Here is a 22,327-nt window from a genome sequence, read left to right as displayed (position 1 = left end):
CGCGGTCTGAGACACTGGAGTTACCCTTTCACACACAACTACAACATGAGTCCATTATGTAAGCTTTGACCAAATAAACATCGAGCACCATATTTGTTTAGTCAACCCAATAAATAAATTCAAATTATGGCACAAATGCGCAAAATTTGTCCTAAATGGTGAAACTTTGAGGGAGATGGCCCAGATCCTACCGCGTAGTCGTCGCTTAGCTTAGCTTTTTTTAATCTGGCAAGAAAAGAGCCGAGTCTGGAAGGTGACGAGGACCAAAAATAAAACGTCTTGCTCCTCTGAAAGCAAACCCGACAGACTGCGTCTGCCATTTTTATTTACTGTTGTCGTAAGAAAAATATATAACCTGTAAAAGATTCACTTTTTTACAACACGTTACAACTTAATTGGGCACAGTTTATGTAGTATCCTGTAGTATTTTTTTTATCAGGATGTGTGTGTTGTAATGCTTTTACACTTACGAAACGATGCCTCTAAAAAAACAAAGGGATCACGTAAAATTGCACATCCAAGATCTCGAATGAAATACTTGAGTCGAGAAACTTTATTGATCACATAGTTTAAATCCTTGAGGACAAAATAATCAATTCAAACCGAAGTCATTGACCACTGAGGACTGGATACAGAACCAGACTGAGAAGTGCTCGACTGGATTCAGGTCTGGAGAACAGGCGGTGGAGTCAGTGCCTTCATCATCCAGGACCTGCTGACACGCGCAAACCATGTGAGGCCAGGCATTGTCCTGCACCAGGGGGAACCCAGGGTCCACTGCACAAGTGAATGGACTGACATTGGTCTGGGGATGGGCGGCACGGTGGTGCAGTGGTCAGCACTGTGGCCTCCCAGCAAGAAGGTTCCAGGTTCCAGTCCCGGCTCCAGCACAGGATCTTTCTAGGTGAGTCTCCATGTTCTCCCTGTTCCTGTGTGGGTTCTCTCTGGTACTCCAGCTTCCCCCCACAGTCCAAAGACATCAAGAGGGGACGAGGCTGATTGATACTCTAAATTGACTGTAGGTGTGACTGTGAGTGTGAATGGTTGTCTGTCTCTATGTGTTGGTCCTGTGATGGACTGGTGACCTGTCCAGGGTGAACCCCGCCTCTCGCCTGAAACCTGCTGGGATAGGCTCCACCCCCCTCCCCTGACCACCTCTGACCCACCACCAAAGCGGTTGTGCTGGAGTGTGTTGCCGGCAGCAGGATGTTCTCCAGAGGTCTTGGATTCCGCTGTCTTCCAATTCTGGTGCTCTTTGGAAAATGCTACACTCCCTGAGCAACCTCTGTGGGCTGCAGATCCTCCCCCTGCTGCAGAAGGCTTCATGCATGTAACAATCCATGTGTGTATGTATGCACATCATGGTCATGACACAAAAAAAAACAAATACAAGGAACTAGACCCATCTGTCATTGGTCTTTCTCTCGTTAGACCTCACATTTAAGGAAGGAATAAACTGTGTCATCAGCAAACACGCGAGGTTTGTCGTGTGTGTGTGTGTGTGTGTGTGTGTGTGTGTGAACATTTTCTTGTCCACTGTGCTGCAAACTCAAAGGGCCAACCAATTCGAGGCCTTTGTTCTCTATCTAGAGGAGATACTTGAGTCTGGAGGAACGGTCATGTGAGCAGAATTGTAGTTCATCCTTGGTCACCTTGATTCACTGGTAATAGTTGACACCAGTCTGGACACGGTGGCCAACCAGTAGAGGACAAAAGCAAATACAGAAAATATGGACAAACAAACATATGGAAGGTCAAAGGGGGGAAAACTTCATCGTTGAAATATTAGTAGTTATTTGGTATTTATCACTTTACATAGACACGAGGAACATAAAATGACTGACTTTCAGGATATACATATTTTGATAAAAACATTTTGTACCACGTTACAGAACTTCACAATATAGTTGTTTTCAGCAGTTCCTTTGGTATTGTATAGAACCCAGGAGGTAGAACTAAAAACTGGAGCCTCGCCTTTCCGAATAGTTTTAGTTCCCACAAAGTGTTGCCAGTTTATGTATTGTTTATGAAAAAAGTTCAACATAACACTGTCCAGGTCTTCTAATAATATCAAGTTTTCTGGACTCCCGTGTGTCCTATAGTAGAAGAAAAATAGTCCTTCAGGGGCCAAGCCGAGATCTACTCCCGGTACTCTCTGAGGGGTCGGACTTCGTTCGACAAATTGCAGAGGCGTTGCTTGAGTTTCCGCTGGGAGGATTCGTACTGATCCGACAGCTTCCTGAATTTGTTTGACATAATTTCCAGACTGCTTTCAATCTGATTAACTTTAACCTCCAAGTCTCTGGCGTCAACGGCGGTGACCAGCGACTCGTCTATAAGGTTATCTTTCATCAGGATGGCTCGACCCTTCTCCTCCAGGGCATATTTGGCATCAGGATACTCGGTCAGTGCCTCCATCAGGTCGTCCTTAGACAAAGCGAACAGATCGGAGTAGCCCACACTGCGGATGTTAGCCGTTCTTCTGTTTCCTGCCTTGCTGCCCTTGATGCCGAGAATACTGATTTCTCCAAAGTACGCCCCGTCACTGAGGACCACGAACTGGGTAACCCCGTCATCTGCTACCACGGCCAGCTTTCCCTCTTTTATGATATACATTTCCCTGCCAATGTCACCCTTCTTACATATGTAGTCGCCGGGACTGAAAACTTGAGGCTGAAGCTTCAGGACCAACTCAATCAGCAAACCTGCTTCACAGTCCTGAAAAATACGAACTTTACTTAAAGTTTCGAGATGCACATTAATTGCAATCTCGGCCTTGAGCTTGTCCGGAAGGTTCTTTAACACCAGCTTTTCGTCGCATGTTTTCTCTTCTGTCCAGAGGTAGTCGAACCATTTCACCACTCTTGCTTCAAGGTCTTTGGTGACTTTCCGGAATTGCATGTATTGCTTGATAGAATCAATTTTAGCCTGGAACTCCACGCGCGCAGCGTTCATGTTGGATATCATGGCGCCGACATTACCTACAATTGTAGCAAAGATCAAAACGCCAGTGAGGAAATCTGCTACCACAAAGAAGTATTCAATGTCTCGCACTGGTGGCGGTGTCTCTCCAATTGTGGTCAGGGTAAGTGTGGACCAGTAAAAACAATAAATGTACTGCCTGGCCAGACGAGCGAATTCTGCATTCTCCATGGACGGGTAAACCCAGGTGTCTGAGCCGAAGCCGAGCACCTTTGAGATGGCAAAGTAGAGGCAAGCGTTCCAGTGGATGATGATGATGATGTAAAGTACAAGATTAGCAATTCGGAAGATGTTGGGGAAGTTGGTTCGAGTTTCAGTCCGGTCAAAGAACTCGAAGAGGCGAGCCAACCTTAAGAGGCGGTTGAACCTCCACTCTGGGTTGTTGATCCCAATATAGAAGAAAATGATATCCGTGGGAAGTATGGATATGATGTCTAGCCGGAACTGACGTGTTTTCATGTACTTTTCCTTAAGAATTTTTTCGTCCTGGACGAGCAGTCCTTGCTCCAGAAAACCTGTTGACACATTAGAATACGATTAGAATTATGACGCATCATGTTGTCTGTTGCTCAGCACCGTTGTCCTCTCTGACCTGTCCTGGCTCGCACAAAGGTGTCAAGGTAGTAGAGGGCATCCGAGATGTAGTCGAAAACCATCCACAGTGTTGAATTAGCATACTGCAGCTCATTAAAACAAGCCCTGCAGTGGAGCGAAAACAAGATTAGCCGCCAAGGAGACGAAATGCTAAACGTAAAATGCAAACTGGCATGAATTCAGACCTGGCAACCAGGAACATTAAGTTGTAGAAGACAGGAATGGCTATGGTAAACAGCCAGTAGTAGTACGTGTCCGTGGCAGGGTCCATGATCCACACCTCCTTTCTGAAAGAGAAGAAGTGTTCATGTTGAAAAGCACATTCACACACTTGAAACAGGAGCTGTGTACTGAGGGGAAATTTGTGGTACACGACAGAAATCCTTTCATATTCCAGAGGAATGGAGGTTTCATTGGGCTCATAGTCAACATTGTGTTTAGGGGTACCACAGGGTAGTATCCTGGTCATTGGTGGGCCGACTCATGTTGCTAGCCGTAAATACTAGTGGGGATTTCACAAGACCGTAGGGACGTGTGACGAAGATTCGAATTAGGACATAAATTGTTTTTTGGAACTTACGGTTTTTCCTTTTTATCATCTTTCTTGTCGTCCTTTTTGTCGTTCTTCTTGTCGTCTTTTTTGTCGTCCTTTTTGTCGTCCTTCTTTTCGTCCTTTTTGTCATCTTTCTTCTCATCCTTTTTGGGTTCCTCTTTCTTGTCGTCTTTTTTGCTGTAAATGTCAATAAGAGAGAGGGAAGGTTATGGCTCTGCTGTCATGCAGTAGAGTCCAACGACCTGAAGTGGGCGCTGTGACACAGTACACTGGGATATTACTGTTCAGTTCCCTTTATGCCAAATGTTCTCACTAGGATCAGTGAGTGAGAATGTGTCTGTTTACACTTAAACACTGGGACATTGTTCTAAATTCACCCCTTGGTGGTACTTACGGACTTATTTCTACACATTTTATCCTCATCAAACTCAAACTCGACCTCAGACATGAACTTAAACTTTAGTTCTTATCAGTTACTTTTGTCCCCAAAACACAAAATAATATGGCCAAAGTCGAAAAAATAGGTAACTTTAAAATCCGTGCCATGTTTTTTTGTTTGTTTGTTTGCTTTGAAATCGCCATGTTCACAGTAAAACATGGAATTGGAAATGTAATTTCAGACATTTTGAATTAAATCTCTGCCTTTAAAAGGACAATGAGCTGTCTGTCTCGTCCTGTAACACTCAGGATGATACGGTTCTGTTCTGATCAGCCCAATTAGCAATACTGAGTCACTGAAGCGTGGCGGAACCCTATTTTAGCCGCTCATTTGTCATTTTGTTCCTTTAGTTAATATGCAAACCTTGAGAACGGTGGAGAGTCTGTGATCATAAACTGATGTAGAGAAAGTTTGATGTTCCATCGAGATGGATTATATGCTGCCCTAGTGGTCGGGAGTTAGGCAGATTACCTACACATGGTACCTTTAAAGTTAGATCTGACGTTAGCTAGGTTCTCAGTGTTGAAGCCTCCATCTGAGAGGCGACTGTGGTTCATGTGTGTGTGTGTGTGTATCATCTTACCCGTCATTGTTGTTGCTGTTGTTCATGTTTTTTGCAGCCAAGCGAGTGTCACTGGAACAAAAATCCACTGCATCAGCAGAATGTCAAACAGAGTCGTTTTTTTTTTTTTTTTTTTAATTTTTTCACGTTTCAAACCGAAAAAGATGCGCGTTCTATCACAGCCGGCTCACCTGCACACGCTCCTCCGGTTCTCCTCTCCTCCCTGGGCGCTGCAACTGGATTCTGCAGGGCCAATACTGTTCCTTCCGGAGCGCATCATGTGGAACCGCCTTAGAAAAGAGAATGTGGATGAGCAACCGCAGTCGTCAGGGTGACCTGCGTTTAATTTGACATCAGTTCCCGCTGCTATGTGTTAGAAGTGAGGCTGACCTGGATAGCAGTCCTGCCCCTGCGATGGGACTCTGGTCCTGTGTCTCCATCACCCTGGAGACACAGCACACACAGGAAACTCAGAACATAGGAATCAAAGGACAGTTCCTCCAGTTTCAGGTGTCACAGTGTGTTTCCAGATGTTGTGTATCATAAAGCCTTTTTTTCTGTAAGGTAATTAAGAAGAAAGTGCATCACATCACCAGTTCTAAAGGTTCTTAATCTGGTGTTTTTGGGTCAAACTACATTTGATCCTGGTGTGGAACCATCTAGAACCCTGGGCTCATCAAGGACATGGGTGTTCTATGTTTCCAGTCAAACTAAACACAGATTAGCTCCACACATCTGGAGGAACCAGCCAGAGACGATCAGGTCTGCTGAAGCATATTTGAGGCTGGGGAGGATTTGTGTTTGTCAAAATTCCAAAATAAAATCCAACCTGTCTGCGTGAAGTAAAGATATACTCTATATACACAAAGTACATGTATACTCAAAATACACTAATATATACTCTATAGACACTAGGTACACGTATACTCGAAATACACTAATATATACTTTATAGACACAGAGTACATGTATACTCGAAACTCTATGTACACTGAGTCCATGTATACTCTATATACACTCAGTACATATATACTGCATATACACTGAGTACATGTGCTCTGTATACACTGAGTACATGTGCTCTGTATACACTGAGTACATGTATACTCTATATTCACTGAGGACATGTATACTGCATATACACTGAGTACATATATACTCTATAGACACTGAGTACATGTATACTCTATATACACAGTACATGTATACTCTACTGAGTACATGTATACTTTATATAAACTGAGTACATGTATACTGCATATACATAGAGTACATGTATACTCTATATACACTGAGTACATGTATACTCTATATACACAGTACATGTATACTCTACTCAGTACATGTATACTTTATATACACTGAGTACATGTCTACTCTATATACACTGAGTACATGTATACTCTATATACACTGAGTACATGTATACTCTACTCAGTACATGTCTACTCTATATACACTGAGTACATGTATACTCCATACACTGAGTACATGCATACTCTACTGAGTACATGTATACTCTATATACACTGAGTACATGTACTGAGTACATGTGTACTCTACTGAGTACATGTATACTCTATATACACTGAGTACATGTGTACTCTACTGAGTACATGTATACTCTATATACACTTAATACATGTATACTCCACTGAGTACATGTATACTCCACTGAGTACATGTATACTCTATATACACTGAGTACATGTATACTCCACTGAGTACATGTATACTCCACTGAGTACATGTATACTCCACTGACTACATGTATACTCCACTGAGTACATGTATACTCTATATACACTGAGTACATGTATACTCCACTGACTACATGTATACTCCACTGAGTACATGTATACTCTATAGACACTGAGTACATGTATACTCCACTGACTACATGTATACTCCACTGAGTACATGTATACTTTATATACACTGACTACATGTATACTCCACTGAGTACATGTATACTCTACTGAGTACATGTATACTCCACTGAGTACATGTATACTCCACTGACTACATGTATACTCCACTGAGTACATGTATACTCTATATACACTGACTACATGTATACTCCACTGAGTACATGTATACTCTACTGAGTACACGTATACTTCACTGAGTACATGTATACTCCACTGAGTACATGTATACTCTACTGAGTACATGTATACTCCACTGAGTACATGTATACTCCACTGAGTACATGTATACTCCACTGAGTACACGTATACTCCACTGAGTACATGTATACTCCACTGAGTACATGTATACTCTACTGAGTACACGTATACTCCACTGAGTACACGTATACTCTACTGAGTACACGTATACTCTACTGAGTACATGTATACTCCACTGAGTACATGTATACTCCACTGAGTACATGTATACTCTACTGAGTACACGTATACTCCACTGAGTACACGTATACTCTACTGAGTACATGTATACTCTACTGAGTACATGTATACTCCACTGAGTACATGTATACTCTATATACACTGACTACATGTATACTCTACTGAGTACATGTATACTCCACTGAGTACATGTATACTCCACTGAGTACATGTATACTCCACTGAGTACATGTATACTCTACTGAGTACATGTATACTCTACTGAGTACATGTATACTCCACTGAGTACATGTATACTCCACTGAGTACATGTATACTCTACTGAGTACATGTACTCTATATAGACTAAATTTATATAAAATCTACTGGCTGACTTTCTTGGTGATTTCTGAATTGCGACATGTCTTAATTCCGTGTCAGTGATGACATCACACTGACATCATCCAGCTGGAGTTGTCCTGATGTAGAGGACGGTCGACGTGGGTCTCCATGATTTCAGGAACAACAGACAACCAGGAGGCGTTTGTGCTCCTTCCTCTCTAGTCCCGTTAATTCAAATCCCTCCCAGATTACAACCTCTAAAAATAGAACCGGCAAACCAGCGTCACTTGTTACTCTCAAGATTCCCAGTTGTTTTTGTTCATCTTGATCATCAATACGACTAAACTCTAGATTAAAGGCAGCCATGAGTGGGATTTACCTGAGTGGGAGGTGATGGGGGCTTGTGTGATGGCGAGTCAGAGGGAGCTCTGCTTTAATCCCATGCCGCTCCAGCTCCTGCTGACAGGAGCCGATGAATCCTGCTCTGAAATATGAATATTAATATCAGGACCTCCTGGAACCTTCCCGGTGATGAGATACTCCCCGGCTGTCAGGTTCTCCTCTGCTCCTCCACTTTGCTCCAGCTCCCCAACCAAAGGGTGAAGGGAGGGGCAGAGGAGGAGGGGGAGGAGACATTGCTATCAGTGCTTTTAAATTAAGTACCTGAGTATCAGCTAGCATGAGAGGACACACCAGCTATACATCGCTCTGGATTATATCATGGCAAGAAAGATGGGATTATCTGGGAATTAGGGTTTTAATTCCTTTTAATTCATTCACTCACTGATTCAACTGGCGTGTGAATACTTGACAGTGTCGACGCGTCAAAATGTTGTTTTCAGTGTCAAAAAAAGTTTCAATAAAAGAAGCCGCACTTTTGCATGTTGCATCAATCATGTTGTGGACAACACAAGTCGCCCTATATGGCAGGGGGTTCTCAAAGTAGGGGTCGGGACCCTCCAGGGTCCATGTTGAACGTGAGTTAGAAAGATTTACAAAAGTCTTAAACATGAATGAAAAACCTTGAAATGTTCCAGAACAAAAACGTAGCATTTAAACTATCATAAAATCAGTCATTCCATTTCATACCCAGTTTGGTTGTGTTTGGAATAGCTATTAGCTAGAAACTGATAGTTAATAGCTAATAGCTTAAATAAATAGCTTAAAGCTAATAGTTAAAAGCTTAAACAAATAGCTTAAAGCTAATAGTTAATAGCTATTAGCTTACAGTTTAAACAAATATCTTAAAGCTAATACTTAATAGCTAACAGCTTAAACAAATAGCTTAAAGCTAATAGCTAAAAGCTTAAACAAATTTAAAACTTTTTAAAATATTAGATTCTGCTATTATTATTATAGAAGTATTATTGTTTATATATAACATGTAGAGTCAGGGGTAGCACTGATATCACCATGGCAACAGTGCTAGCACTGAACTATGATGATGGGATGCTACTGTAGAATGCGTTGGTGCTTTTCTGTTTTTGCCGTGACGGTTATATCTTAGCAACTATTGTTTTGAAATAAATCATTTTAAATCCTGAATATATAAATACACGTTGGTTTGTTTTTGTTATTATAAGTCATAAATGGTACCGTCAACAGGTAGATAAGCAGGACTGATTTATTTATATCCCTTCCAGTCGGCGTAAATCCTCTTACGGCTAAAGTGAGACATCGGACTCCACCTCCGGCAGCTTCAGCTAATCTGAGCACCGCTTCAACTTCTGCTTCCCAGAGCCGGGGAGCGGTGGCTTATCTGGTGAGGGGGGATATCTGTTAATGTTCCCTTTTGGGTTCTGATGGTTCTCGGTTCCCCGAGGCCTCTTCTAGCTGTTTATTTTGAATTATAATACATTTCCCCACTGAAAACACGCCTGTTTTTGTCAGACGGGCCACATTCGATGTCAAGAAACAGTACAGAAAACAACATGGAGGCCAGCGGTGGCGTTTCTGTGCTCTTTCCTATCTTTTTCTGTACCCATCTTCTTAGCCAGATGGTGGTGGGTATTAGTTACTTCACAAGGTGGGTTTAAATGATGGATTTTTTTTTTTTGGCTTCCTGTGGCACCCTGGTAAAATATTTTCAGAATAAAATAAATAGGAGAAGACGCAGACGAGCCACGAGAGACCAGAAGAACAAATCTATGAGGTCAAATATGTGTCGAAACAAACGCTAAAGCCTGTGTAGCAGTGAATTTAAAATTAGGATATAATCCAGGTAAACGCTTGTCGTCTGATTAAGAAACAGCTTTTTGACACCTTTGTTAGATTCAAGACTTGAAGCCCCCCATGCTGCTCAGGTTGTAAATGGTTGTACGACTCCGTGCGACAGGAAATGAATCAAATGCGGCGCCGCTGTGGACACACCACCGCAGGGTCAGATTGCAGTCGCTGCAAATGAGATTAACGTTAATCTGTTGGTGCTTGTTGAGCGAGCCGGCTGAGGAGAAGTGACGGATCACGGTTCGCACGTGTTCTTGAGAACGGACGTCCGTCGCCGGGGTAGAGACGCTCACCAATGACATCGATCAGAATATGAGTCCAAACTGGTATGTTTTCAGAAAGTGTTCACATTATTCGCTGGCACATGATTGGATGCATGTCTTTGGTGTTTACCAAAACCAGCCATCCTGTCATTGAGGATAAACATGAGGTTCGAGGTCCTGCCAGAGGGCCGTCAAGCAGTTCATTTATTGTTTACAAAACCGGTAGCTCAAATAAAGCGACTAGATTTGTTCATCGTCATTCTATGACGGGAGTACGAATTTACACTCCCACGCAGAGATCACCTCCCAACCCAAAAACGTTAGCTTGACAAACCGCCGCTGCTAACGGTTAGCTAACGACATTCGGTAACAAGATGGAAGCTCCAAGTTAAAAAAGAGGCCAAATTTAGCCGAAGAAACGGTGAAGTGCATTTGGCAGTGGTGTAAGGGTAAACACACACTCACAAACATGCACTTATATATTTATATATATATATATATATATATATATATATATATATATATATATATATATATAAGTGCAGGACGTTGGGTGGGGTGGCATTTCTTTGGGGGGCCGCACAGCCCTCCATGTGCTCGCCAGAGGTAGCCTGACAGCCATTTGGTACGGAGATGAGATCCTCAGACCCACTGGGAGACCATATGCTGGTGCGGTCGGCCCTGGGTTCCTCCTAATGCAACACAATGCTGGACCTCATGTGGCTGCAGTGTCAGCAGTTCCTGCAAGACGAAGGCACTAATGCTATGGTCCGGCCCACCCGTTCCCGAGACCTGAATCCGACTGAGCACATCTGGGACATCATGTCTCGCTCCATCCACCAACGCCGCGTTGCACCACAGACTGTCCAGGAGTTGGCGGATGCTTTAGTCCAGGTCTGGGAGGAGATCCCTCAGGAGACCATCGGCCACCTCATCAGGAGCAGCCCAGGCGTTGTAGGGAGGTCACACAGGCAGGTGGAGGCCACACACACTACTGAGCCTCATTCTGACTTGTTTTAAGGATATCCTTTTTGAGCAGTGTGTGTGTGTGTGTGTGTGTGTGTGTGTGTGTGTGTGTGTGTGTGTGTGTGTGTATTCAACAGGAGGGGTCTGTTAAGCTGCTGTCTGGAATGTGAAGGACAAGAAATTCACTTCGTTCCAGTAAAGTGGAGTCAAACAAGACGCATCAAATCTAGAATTCCACTTTTCTCTTATTTGATTCAGTGTAGGTCACACAAAAAACGACCTGCTGAACCTCACCGTCTCTAAATAAAACGACCAGGACATGAAATCAAAGCTGACAAGAGCCATTTTTTTCAGTCGTTGGTCACGTCATACGCGCCGCCCGCAGCCTGCGCGCGTCCGTCCCTCAGGATTCAGATCTGTTGGTGCTTGTCTCCAGGCAGTGGCGCCCATCGATGACACGGATAACTACGGGCCCCATGTGCACCCGTAATTGCCAAAGCTGTTATGGGTTTGTCTCGTCCCCAAAGGGCTCCGCTGCCGAATCACACGTCAGTCAAGACCTCGGCGAGCGTGCTCATCAAATTCTTCATCACTTTGAACCGAACTCTCCTAAAAACACGCGGACGGGAGCGTAAATAACCTCTGAAAACTTGATTTTACTAAATACACAAGCAGAGATTCGTTCTTTCGATGAAACGCAGGGATTAAAAAAAAAAGAATAAATGTTGAATTCCGTCTGTTGATGATTTAAAGCGTCTGACTGTTGAGCATCAGAGTGAATCAGCTGCTGCTAGAAGAAGGCGAGCGAAAGAGGGTTTCATTGTTGGCGTCTATTCCCGGCGGTGCTGACGTGTTTAAAAGGTGCTGACAGCCACCAGTTGTCTGAGTCACCAATTACATTCATTACACACACACACACACACACACACACACACACACACACACAGGCGTGTCACCCAGCTCTCCCCCCTCATCCCTCATGTCCCGGTTCAGCTCAGTTCACCTCTAACAACGAATCCTGCTAACGGGCACATGAACAGCGACCACGGGTCACATGATCAAACATCGACGGTGATGATCCGTTCTACCTGTTAGTGTGTAAATATTTGTATGAATTAATTTTATAGTCGTTGGCACTACGACTTCTTTTGGAAGCAATCACTTATTTAATTTGTGTTGTCTCCACCCGCACGGGGTTTTTCTCTTTCTCTAAATCGGCTGATGTTTACGACCGGTATCGCCTGATCCGCCGAACACCTTAACACAAATACTATAAATATAAATACTTCATGGCTACAACCTGACCGCTCCCCCGCGCGTTACGTCAACGCATCAAGTCCTCTGAGGTTCCACCATGACATGGGGCTACTGTTCTCATGTTCTCTCTCTGGTGCGGCACTGCTGCCCTCCAGTGTTCACATGCGTTCAGAGGGAAACTCCAGGTAGAAAGTGCTGGATTGGACTCATTCATTCATTCATCGTCGTCGTCTTCCGCTTATTCCTTTCTATTAAGGCTCACGGGGGGGGTGGAGCCTATCCCAGCAGCCTTCAGGTGAGAGGCAGGGTTCACCCTGGACAGGTCACCAGTCCATCACAGGACCAACACATATAGACAGACAACCATTCACACTCACAGTCACACCTACGGTCAATTTAGAGTATCAATCAGCCTCGTCCCCTCTTGATGTCTTTGGACTGTGGGAGGAAGCTGGAGTACCAGAGAGAACCCACACAGGAACAGGGAGAACATGGAGACTCCACACAGAAAGATCCTGTGATGGAGCCGGGACTCAAACCCGGTGGCGGTCTCTCTCTCTCTCTCTCTCTCTCTCTCTCTCTCTCTCTCTTTCCCTCTCTCTATATATATACATACATACATACATGTATATATTTATTTATTTATATGTAGTATGTCATAGTAGCGGTAGTCACAGCACCAGCAGCAGTAGTAGTAGTCACATTAGTAGTAGAAGTAGCCCCAGCAGTAGCAGTGGTTGTAGTCATCACCACATCGTAGTAGTACACCACACCACACAGCACCAGAAGTAGTAGAAGAGAAGTTGTCGTAGTAGTAGTACCAGAATAGTTACAGCAACAGTAGTAGTTGTAGTAGTAGACTGTGACTACGAGTACTACTACTGCTGCTGTGATTACTCTGCTCTACTGCTGCTGCTGTGACTACTCTATTACTACTACTATCACTGTTACAGTGATAGTAGTAGTAATAGAGTAGTCACAGCAGCAGCAGTAGTAGTCAGTAGTGTATATTCTTGTATATTCTGTGCATTTTCTTATATATTCTATGTATATACTTGTATATTCTGTGTATATACTTGTATATTGTGCATATACTTGTATATTCTGTGTATATACTTGTATATTGTGTATATACTTGTGTATTTTGTGTATTTACTTGTATATTCTGTGTATATACTTGTATATTCTGCGTATGTAAGTACTTGTATATTCTGAGTATGTACTTGTATATTCTCTGTATATTCTTGGATATTCTGTGTATATACTTGTATATTGTGCATATACTTGTGTAGTTTGTGTATTTACGTGTATATTCTGAGTATGTACTTCAGTTTCTAACGCTTTTCATTGTGATTACTGTGTTTTTAGAAGTGTGACGTCCCTCCTGTCAGGAAGAGGGGGAAAAAAAAGTCTTTCAGAGGTATGAAAACATGATGAGATCATCACATGTGCTTCACATGTGGAATCACATGTCTGTTTCCATGCACGTGACGCCAAAACCATGAGAAATTCATGTTTTGTTTCCCCGTAAATGATCGATGTGTCTCTGTTGGATTTAGTCTCCTATCTGGAAAGATCAGTTAGTTCTGCATTTTACACGCACACACACACACACACACACACACACACCTAAAACTAGCAGCCTGACACCTGAGCTGTCAGGGTAGTAACAGGAGGTCACCGTGAACTGTATCTAAAGGTGGACAACGTGCAAGAGAAGCAAACACACCTCCATCATCAAGTAGCCCTTCTCAAGTGTTGATTGGCCCAACGTTGCCAAGGCAACACTGGGCTGATGGGAAATGCACCCAAAGACTTTGAGAGGAGGCGGAGCTCTTGGTTATCATAACTGGTCGTAAATTCATAAATCTAAATAACGATCCCGCAGTTAATTGCCCGTTTGAGTCAGGTGAGACACAGGTACAGCTGCTCCCTCCCCCCCTGATCACCACAGGACTCCAGTCGAGTGTGCAGTTTTCATCTGTGTACAAATACTTCATTAGAAAGTCATGAAACATTTTCAAACATCCTAACAGGCCACCATATTTCACAAACTTGTTTTGTCTCACCGGCACCCAGACAAGCAGAAAATAGGCCTGAAAACATAAGAGAACTTGATCTTGTGTGTGTGTGTGTGTGTGTGTGTGTGTGTGTGCGCATGTGTGCGCTTGGCTAGCTGTAATGGTCCCTCTGTGGCTCCGGGTGACTTAATACCTATTCTCTAGTGACAGGACCCTTGTCCAGCCCAGTGTGAAACAACATCCCTCTGTTAGCTGCTACTTCCTGTAATTACAGAACCGCGTGCCTGCAGCTGATTGGCCGGCCAGCAGATCTTATCACCGCTGCGACTCCCGAATCAACCAATAGCTCACCTGTTCTCCCTTCTGGTAAAAAAAAACAAACAAAATAAACAGTTTAACATTAAAGATTTAAAAAAAAAAAAAAAAAAGGAAATGATGCCAAAGTTGCCGTTAGCGCTATGCTGCATTATTGTAGCAACGCAACAAAAACGTATACAAATGGCTTTAAAAGTTTTAGCGCTACAACTATCGCGTATCTGCATGATGTCACAGTTCATCACCAAAACCTTGCCGGTCGTTCCGGATCGAGACATTCATATTATCAGCTATCATTCTGAAAGATTTGAATATCAAAAAGAGGTGAAGAACTAGATGTCAGGGGCAACTAAGGACGCTCAGGCTTCGGTTTCCACCTGGAAGACGAAGTTGAGGGTTAAAAAAAACAACAACAACAACAACAACAGAGAAAACAGAGTTGCGGGTTGATTGTTCGTTTTGAACACAGAGATCAACGCTTTGCATTTTCGGCACCACATCGGAACGACGGTAGACAGACCCAGGGTGCCTGAATGTGAGGGAGTCACCGCAAGAAAGACCGACACAAGAAGAAAGGTCCAGGATTTTATTTGTTTCTCTCTTCAATTAAATGACAAAGGTGGATGAACCGATGGCAGGTTGACTGAAGTTCAAGTCAAGCGTAACATCAACATGATCCTATGGAATACTGCCAACATCATTAGTCACGTGAAGCCACCGAGCTCTTGTGGAACTCTTATCTTTTTTGGAACTGCATGAACGTCGGGTCAATGTGGCGATTAACCGCCTGTTACCTCTTTCGAGACCAAAACTACAACCATGGCCGCAAACCACTAAAAATCGAGAGTAAACCATTTAAACGGTTGCTAGGCGAAACATCGCGCGAGTACTGCATTGATTCTGATAAAACACCCTCTTCAACACGTCACTTTGGTATTGCGTTTATACATTACAATATCTTGCAAAGAAACAAAAATGTACAACTGCATAAATATAAAATTCTTCCGCCATTCTTTCCGATGGCTTAAAAACATTCAGAGAGTCACACCGCAACGGTTGTGACGACTTCCGGGAATAATGAGGAGAAAACCACAAAAAAAAAAAAAAAACACAAAAAAACAAACAAAAAGAAGCTCTTTTGAAACACTCAAGTTAGCGCCGTTGCTCGTCCAGGAAAGGCCGGATGCGCAACTCTACGTAATATAAAAAAAAAAAAAAATCCCCCCCAAAAAAAGGTAAAAAGGCATAAGATCAAGAAGTAAAACCCCGTCACACATCGAAGTGATTGGACAAAGCGTGAAAAAAAGAAAAATAAGGCTAGAGTATTAAGATTTTCCTGTGATCGGACGTAAAAGACAAATATAAAAGAGGAAGAAGAAAAGAAAAAAAAAAAAAAGTTCCCTTGGAGTGCAGCCGTTTCATTCAACAGACCAGAAGAGCGCGAGGCTACTTTCGATCGATCGATCAGAGGGCGCGCGTTTCTGTCAAACGTGCGCCCTCGCACGCGCGCTTCCAACCGCTGAAGCTCGTTCGCGTTAGAAAAATAAGGAACAGCGTTGGTTTGGAGGGACTGGATTTTTTTTTTTGCAACTACACTCCAAAAACTACGGACTGGAACCACGCGAGGCAGCGATACGATGAGGGACGGACAGACGGGGCAGCGGGTTCCGCCGCCGGTGGAAATCACACTTTTGCGTTTGGTTGACGAGCGCGTCCAGCGGCTGGTGGGAAAAGTCTTCTTCTTCTTTTTCTTTTTTTTTTTTTAACGGCAGAATAAATAATTTGATCGAGCCTACTGCTACTTGTCCTCTAAATTTAAGTTGCTAGACCCTAGAGAGGTGGAGAAGCTTGTGACCAAAGCAGACGATTACATGTCGGTCCCGTTGAAGGTTGGTTTTTTTTTTTTGTTGTTTTTGTTTTCGTTTATTTCTTTCAGACTAGTTGTGCTTGACTTAACTGCTAGAGCCGCCCCCCCGCGCCCCCCCCCCCCCCTTGACTTATCTCCTACATGATGTCATATTTCCCTACGGACAAAAAGGGGGTGGTGGTTGTTTTGGGGGGCGTTGGGAGGGGAAAGTGCTACGGTCCTGATGACGGTCATAAAGTGTTAACCTGGAGCTTGATGTCGAAGCGTCCCTGGTAGCGGTCCTTGTCGCTGTAGTGGATGTTGTCTCCAAACACTTTGCACTCGATGCGCACTTCGGTGTTTAAGGTCAGGTTGGTGAACTGAACCGCCACCAGCGGCTGCAAATACTGAGGGTGGAGCAGTTTGCCGTAGTAGGGGTAGTACTGCAGGGGGAAGCCGCCGCCGATACCGTAGTACTTGACCTCGCCGACTTTATCGGCGTCTTCCTCTTTCTGGAGGAAGGAGGAGAGACAAACATATCACCGAAATATAGTGCCAAGACCAAAAAAAAAGGGATATTCTGCATTTGCCCTGTGCGGGGTAGAGAACCCACATGGGGAACCTGCCAGTACCTTGCTGGTGCAGTAGAGGGGGATCACGTTGGGTTGCACCTTGTACTGAGCATCTTCAGGGATACTTTCATTCGAGGTAGGAGGCTAAAAAAAAACAACAAAAAAAACAAACCCACAATGAGGCAGGAAGTGAGCCTACAATCCACACAGCAACAATCTGGTTCCACGTCCCAGCTACGTCACGCTGGTCCGGTTACTGCCGCAGATACGCAGTTCGACACGGAGCGAACATTTAAGTACATTTCAAATGGCCGATGCAACTTTTGTCTCGGAAACACAGCGGTTGGACCTCATGCGAGGGGCCTCGGAGGACTGGTTCAACTCTAGGTCAGGCTGAGGGTCAGGACCGACAGCACCAGCTGGTGGGTCCAAAGACATCGTCCCCCCTCGGCTCCCTTTCCCCAATCCTTTGAAATATGTTTCAAAATGAATCGGTGTGAGGGATTACCTTTGGACGGAAATTGACGATCCGGTTGAGTTTGACGATCAGGCAGGGTTTACCCTGCTTGAAACCGAAGTCCGGGTCCTCAATGCCAGAGCAAGGTCCCAGAACGGACCTGGGGAAACGGCAGGCCTTCCTAACCCCCACGTCTATCTCCAGGTCGCCCCTGTTTTTGTACTCGTCGGGTTCATCTGAAGAGAGATTGACATTCATATCAACACAGACAGAGTCCAAATATTTTGCTGGTTACTCCTGGAAGAAGAAGATGGAAGTGGGGGGGGGGGGGGGGGGCGGCGTACCTCCACAGTTCTCGTACTTCATCTGGTCCAGCTGCCGATCGTCGCTGTACTTGGACAGGAATTCTCTCATGGGCTTGGTGAAGGGTAGGTAGGTCTCCATATCCTTCACCTTGAAGGAGAATTCGGACTTGTCCGATCGTGGGGTGTGCGTGAGGCCTGCAGAGATGACAGCTTAGTCTCTGAACGGGTGAAAACAGCTCACCTGCGCAGTCAAAGTTAGGCTGGATACAAGAGCTTAGGGTCTAGCTAAACTCAGGCGGACTGATCTGGGCATAGGTATGAACCTTGAGGCTCACTCTCAGTCTCTATGGCACTGAAGTTTCGCTAAAATTGAAAAAGCATTTCAGATTATATCAGTGACGGCACGGTGGTGCAGTGGTCAGCACTGTCCCCTCACAGCAAGAAGGTTCCAGGTTCCAGCCCCGGCTCCATCACAGGATCTTTCTGTGTGAGTCTCCATGTTCTCCCTGTTCCTGTGTGGGTTCTCTCTGGTACTCCAGCTTCCTCCCACAGTCCAAAGACATCAAGAGGGGACGAGGCTGATTGATACTCTAAATTGACCGTAGGTGTGAGTGTGAATGGTTGTCTGTCTCTATGTGTTGGTCCTGTGATGGACTGGGGACCTGTCCAGGGTGAACCCCGCCTCTCACCTGAAGGCTGCTGGGATAAGCTCCACCCCCCCCCCCCCCCCCCGGGACCCTGAACAGGACTAAGCAGAAGACGATGGATGGATGTTTTATGTCATGTTTCATCTCTGGGTTCCCCAAGGTTCTACGCTCTGACAATCACGTGCGATAAGTTTCACTTTTCACACTCGTCACCGCATTTACAACTGCAGTTTAAAATACTTGTTATCATACCGAAATGTTACAAGAAAGAGTCCCCTCCTTCCCTTTATCAACAATGACGAGAATTGGGTCACATTTTACAATCGCATGTGTCAGGACACAATATCTTTATACGATTGATCAGAATGATTATCAGAGACGAGGCAGGGAGTCGTGATCGCGACCGCGCACGGGAAGCAACACGGCGTCGACTTACTGACAGACGAAAAGAAAACATTTACGGAGTCAGAGATCAATCGTTGCAAGTCCAGAAACGCGATCAGCCGATTGGTTTCAACCGCACCACAGGTGGTGGTGGCGTTGGGGGGGGGGGGGGGGGGCTGTCATCAAGTTACTGAGAGAATTAAGAGTAAGTGGTGACAGCTGATACGAACCAGGTCTGACAGCCTGGGGCAGAGCGGCGGCACCAGCAGGCTCTTTTTGTTTCTTTCACCTTTTTTGATTTGAGACAAATTAACACTTGTCGTCACGCCGACGCGCGTCTCCTGTCCTGCTGCTGCTGCTGCTGCCTCACACACACACGGAGCCTAGGAGAGGGGGGACACCTCTCCACCATCAGTAAGACTGGTAGCTCGTCACATTGAGCTAAAATTCAACAATTCTAAACCAAGAGGAAAAGGTATTCAGCTTGTTATCACATCTCAGGAACAAGACGATAACGGATCAAAACCGTAAAATGTTTATCAAAACAGTCTCTGCTGATGCGTACCGCCCCTCGGACTGAAGTCCACGTTCTCTGGGAGATCCAAAAAAAAAAAAAAGAAGAAGAAAGAGGACAAGCAGCAAAGCAGGTGACGCCGGCGATACTGATTAGCGCTCCTCCGTTTAATCCCGACGATCCGGTGGAACCGTCCCCCGTGGAACCGTACTGATAAGACGCTGAATGAGCTAACAGAACAAACCCAGACCCGGTCCTCCGCGAGAAGGCGGGCACACAGACAGGAAGCGGTTGTGGCTTCTTACCAGGAGGTGCGACTCTGTCCTGCCAGGTTGGCTTGTAGTTGCTGAGGGTGAGGAGCATGGCCTGGATGGTTCCGATGAAGATCCCCGCCAGGCAGCCGTAGAAAATCACGTAAAATAAAAGGATTTTGACTGCAGAGAGGAGAGAGAACGAAAGGTCATCGCAGCCCGATCTACTATGAAAACAAACCCACCGGTTTGCTGATCATCACATCAGAGGGAGGGGAATAAAACTGGTTGCCAGCATCGTCCGGGGCTTTTCTAGAAGTTTCTCCTCTACAGCAGGAATAACAGGTCTTACAACGACGACATTTCTAGCGCTAAACACTGATAACGCGCGGCGGCGCTGGGACAGTCACCCCGTTTGTTTGTTCACACACCGCCGCAGTCAGAGGAGGAGGAAGAGTGTGTGACGGATGACTGCGTGTTTGAAAAAAAGGAAAAATAACACTTGCGCACCAGAGAGAGAGAGAGAGAGAGAGAGAGAGAGAGAGAGACGTGAGGCTCAGCTTCCATCAGACTGAAAATTACAGTCACTCAGTTAGAGCTGCAATTGCTAGATGTCACACACCAAGGGGACACACACACACACACACACACACACACACTATTTCAGTGTGATGCCTGCTGGTGGCGACATCACACTGAAAGATTTAAGAAGGTCCAGTCCTCCCAAAACCAGGAGCAGTTCTCAGTGTCCAAGAGGGACTTGTGTGATGTCATCTAGCCGGTCTGGATCTACGCAGGTCTGACAGCCCCCCCACCCCCACAGATGGAGGAGGCTACAAAGGGGTATTCACCCCCCCCCCCCCAACAATACAACAGTGGCAGCTATTGTCTTTACAGATTCACAGGACTCCAACTGGTGTGTGTTACCCAGAGCCGCTGGGATCAATTCTAGCATGAAGACTCCAGGGGGACGCCGGTGAGCACCCTCATGCACCCTGGGGTGGGTGTGGGTGGTGGTGGGGCAACCTGTCCGCTGGCACCCTGCTCTGCCGCCCCAGTGCCGGATCCTAAAATCCACCGTGACTAAAAAAAAATACCTCATTCATCTTTTAATCTCTGAAGCTAAAGTTGCGATGTCAAAAGTCACGGCGGCTTGAGCCGCTTGATGGGAGGACCAGGAGGTCCTGAGGTCAGAGCCCGGGTCCTCCTGGGGGAGGAATGAACGTTCCTGGGTACCCACGCCTGATTTTCCCAACAACACCTCATCTCCCACCCAGGAAGGTGAAGCCAGGACATTGAAGAGTCTGATCTGATTCATCCCATCACAACCTTCAGCCCAGCGCTGCGTCTGGCACACCCCCCACCCCCCTCCACCTCCACCATCAGCAATTCTGATGACCTCCGAAGGACAAACACAGCCCGGCCAGAGGCAGCCTCTCACACCCGTAGCTCCTGCGATAGCTGGGCCGAGCTACCGGAGCCTCCTCTAGCCCAGGTGAGAGGAGGCTCCTCCGGGTTGAGGAGCCGCGTGACATTGAGGGGAGAAACAAGGACATGCGCAGTGTCGCCTCGGAGGAAACGAGAGAAGGAAGGTCGGAGGAGTTAATCAGTAGTATCGTCCGGTGGATGACGGCGACATCTGAGAGCAGGAACCCGACCCGGATCGATAGTCCACCCCTCCAGTCCCGAGCGGGCCCTTTCACCTTGACTCACCTTGGACTCTGATGCAGTTTTAACCCTTTGACGACCCATTAAAAAACTTCACACTCACCCCCCCCCCCACACACACACACACACACCACACAAAACAACCACCACGCTCCTCCGCGCCGTGAATGCGCACGAATGCAACAATGCGCATGTGAATTCAACTGAATATATAAATAGATGTATTTGTAGCAATGGCGCAAAGCAGAGCCGGTGCGTTCCTGAATGCTGCAAAGTCAAATCAAACAGGTGGTAAAGAAACACGAGGCAGCCGGTGCGCGCTCCCTCTAACCGTGGGCGCGCGCATGCCGTTCTGCTGTCAGCGGGCACTTACACCAGCTGCCGCCGGTGCGACCCAGCAGCTCTCCTTTCTCCGAGTTCCACAGGAACTTCTTCCACCCGCCGTCCTCTTTATTTGCAGGCATCTTGTTGTTGTTGTTGATTTTTTTTTTTTAAACGTATGTCCCGTTAAAGGTGAGTTCCGGTTCTCCCGCGGACCCTCTCCGTGCGTTCACTAAATCCTGAGCCCGACGCAGAGGCACCCAGCTCGTTCCTTTGGAAGCCTCCTTAATATAAACCGTTCCTCCGAGACTCCGCCCGAAACTCCCAACAAGTTACCTCGTGGATGGGCGGAGCGGCGCGAGCCAATTAGGTAGCGGCGAAGCGGTGCGTGGTTGCGACGTTTGCGGCGAGCACGGATGGACCACCGGCGCGACACACACACACACACACACACACACACACACACACACACACACACACACGCACTGAGAATG

General features: G+C 45.7%; 2 protein-coding genes and 1 long non-coding RNA gene across 3 annotated transcripts; 1 reads left to right on the top strand and 2 right to left on the bottom strand.

Moving 5' to 3' along the window:
* Nucleotides 1-342: 342 nt before the first annotated feature.
* On the bottom strand, nucleotides 343-8,315 carry LOC147272415 (cyclic nucleotide-gated channel alpha-3-like). The gene is made up of 8 exons (XM_086213479.1): nucleotides 8,200-8,315; nucleotides 5,521-5,574; nucleotides 5,322-5,420; nucleotides 5,152-5,202; nucleotides 4,157-4,306; nucleotides 3,762-3,863; nucleotides 3,575-3,681; nucleotides 343-3,497 (listed from the first exon to the last, which is right to left on the bottom strand). The coding sequence occupies exons 2-8, from the start codon at nucleotides 5,568-5,570 to the stop codon at nucleotides 2,140-2,142; spliced, it is 1,917 nt and encodes a 638-aa protein (XP_086069605.1). The 5' UTR covers nucleotides 5,571-5,574; nucleotides 8,200-8,315; the 3' UTR covers nucleotides 343-2,139.
* A 1,061-nt stretch (nucleotides 8,316-9,376) lies between these two features.
* LOC147272414 (uncharacterized) lies at nucleotides 9,377-11,724 on the top strand. The gene is made up of 3 exons (XR_015117867.1): nucleotides 9,377-9,582; nucleotides 11,100-11,280; nucleotides 11,413-11,724. It is a non-coding gene; the product is annotated as an uncharacterized LOC147272414 (long non-coding RNA).
* Nucleotides 11,725-15,797: 4,073 nt separating this feature from the next.
* atp1b1b (ATPase Na+/K+ transporting subunit beta 1b) lies at nucleotides 15,798-22,124 on the bottom strand. Its single transcript, XM_086213359.1, has 6 exons — nucleotides 21,886-22,124; nucleotides 19,899-20,027; nucleotides 18,088-18,243; nucleotides 17,795-17,979; nucleotides 17,347-17,430; nucleotides 15,798-17,226 (listed from the first exon to the last, which is right to left on the bottom strand). The coding sequence occupies exons 1-6, from the start codon at nucleotides 21,974-21,976 to the stop codon at nucleotides 16,966-16,968; spliced, it is 906 nt and encodes a 301-aa protein (XP_086069485.1). The 5' UTR covers nucleotides 21,977-22,124; the 3' UTR covers nucleotides 15,798-16,965.
* Nucleotides 22,125-22,327: the final 203 nt, after the last annotated feature.

Source organism: Aulostomus chinensis, chromosome 1 (genome assembly GCF_037954235.1).
Source record: "Aulostomus chinensis isolate RoL2024-O1b breed Wild chromosome 1, RoL_Achi_v1.0, whole genome shotgun sequence".
Classification (NCBI taxonomy): domain Eukaryota; kingdom Metazoa; phylum Chordata; class Actinopteri; order Syngnathiformes; family Aulostomidae; genus Aulostomus; species Aulostomus chinensis.
This window is presented reverse-complemented; position numbering and strand designations above follow the sequence as displayed.

Bases quoted from the DNA above. Each gene is read 5' to 3' on its own strand.
- LOC147272415 (XM_086213479.1), bottom strand. From the start codon at position 5,570: ATGGAGACACAGGACCAGAGTCCCATCGCAGGGGCAGGACTGCTATCC. The intron at 4,307-5,151 runs GTAAGATGATAC...TGACATTTACAG, and splicing joins AACAGCAACAACAATGACGG to CAAAAAAGACGACAAGAAAG. The intron at 3,498-3,574 runs GTCAGAGAGGAC...ATGTGTCAACAG, and splicing joins CTTTGTGCGAGCCAGGACAG to GTTTTCTGGAGCAAGGACTG.
- atp1b1b (XM_086213359.1), bottom strand. From the start codon at position 21,976: ATGCCTGCAAATAAAGAGGACGGCGGGTGGAAGAAGTTCCTGTGGAAC. The intron at 18,244-19,898 runs GTAAGAAGCCAC...TCATCTCTGCAG, and splicing joins GGACAGAGTCGCACCTCCTG to GCCTCACGCACACCCCACGA. The intron at 17,980-18,087 runs GTACGCCGCCCC...ATCTCTCTTCAG, and splicing joins GAAGTACGAGAACTGTGGAG to ATGAACCCGACGAGTACAAA.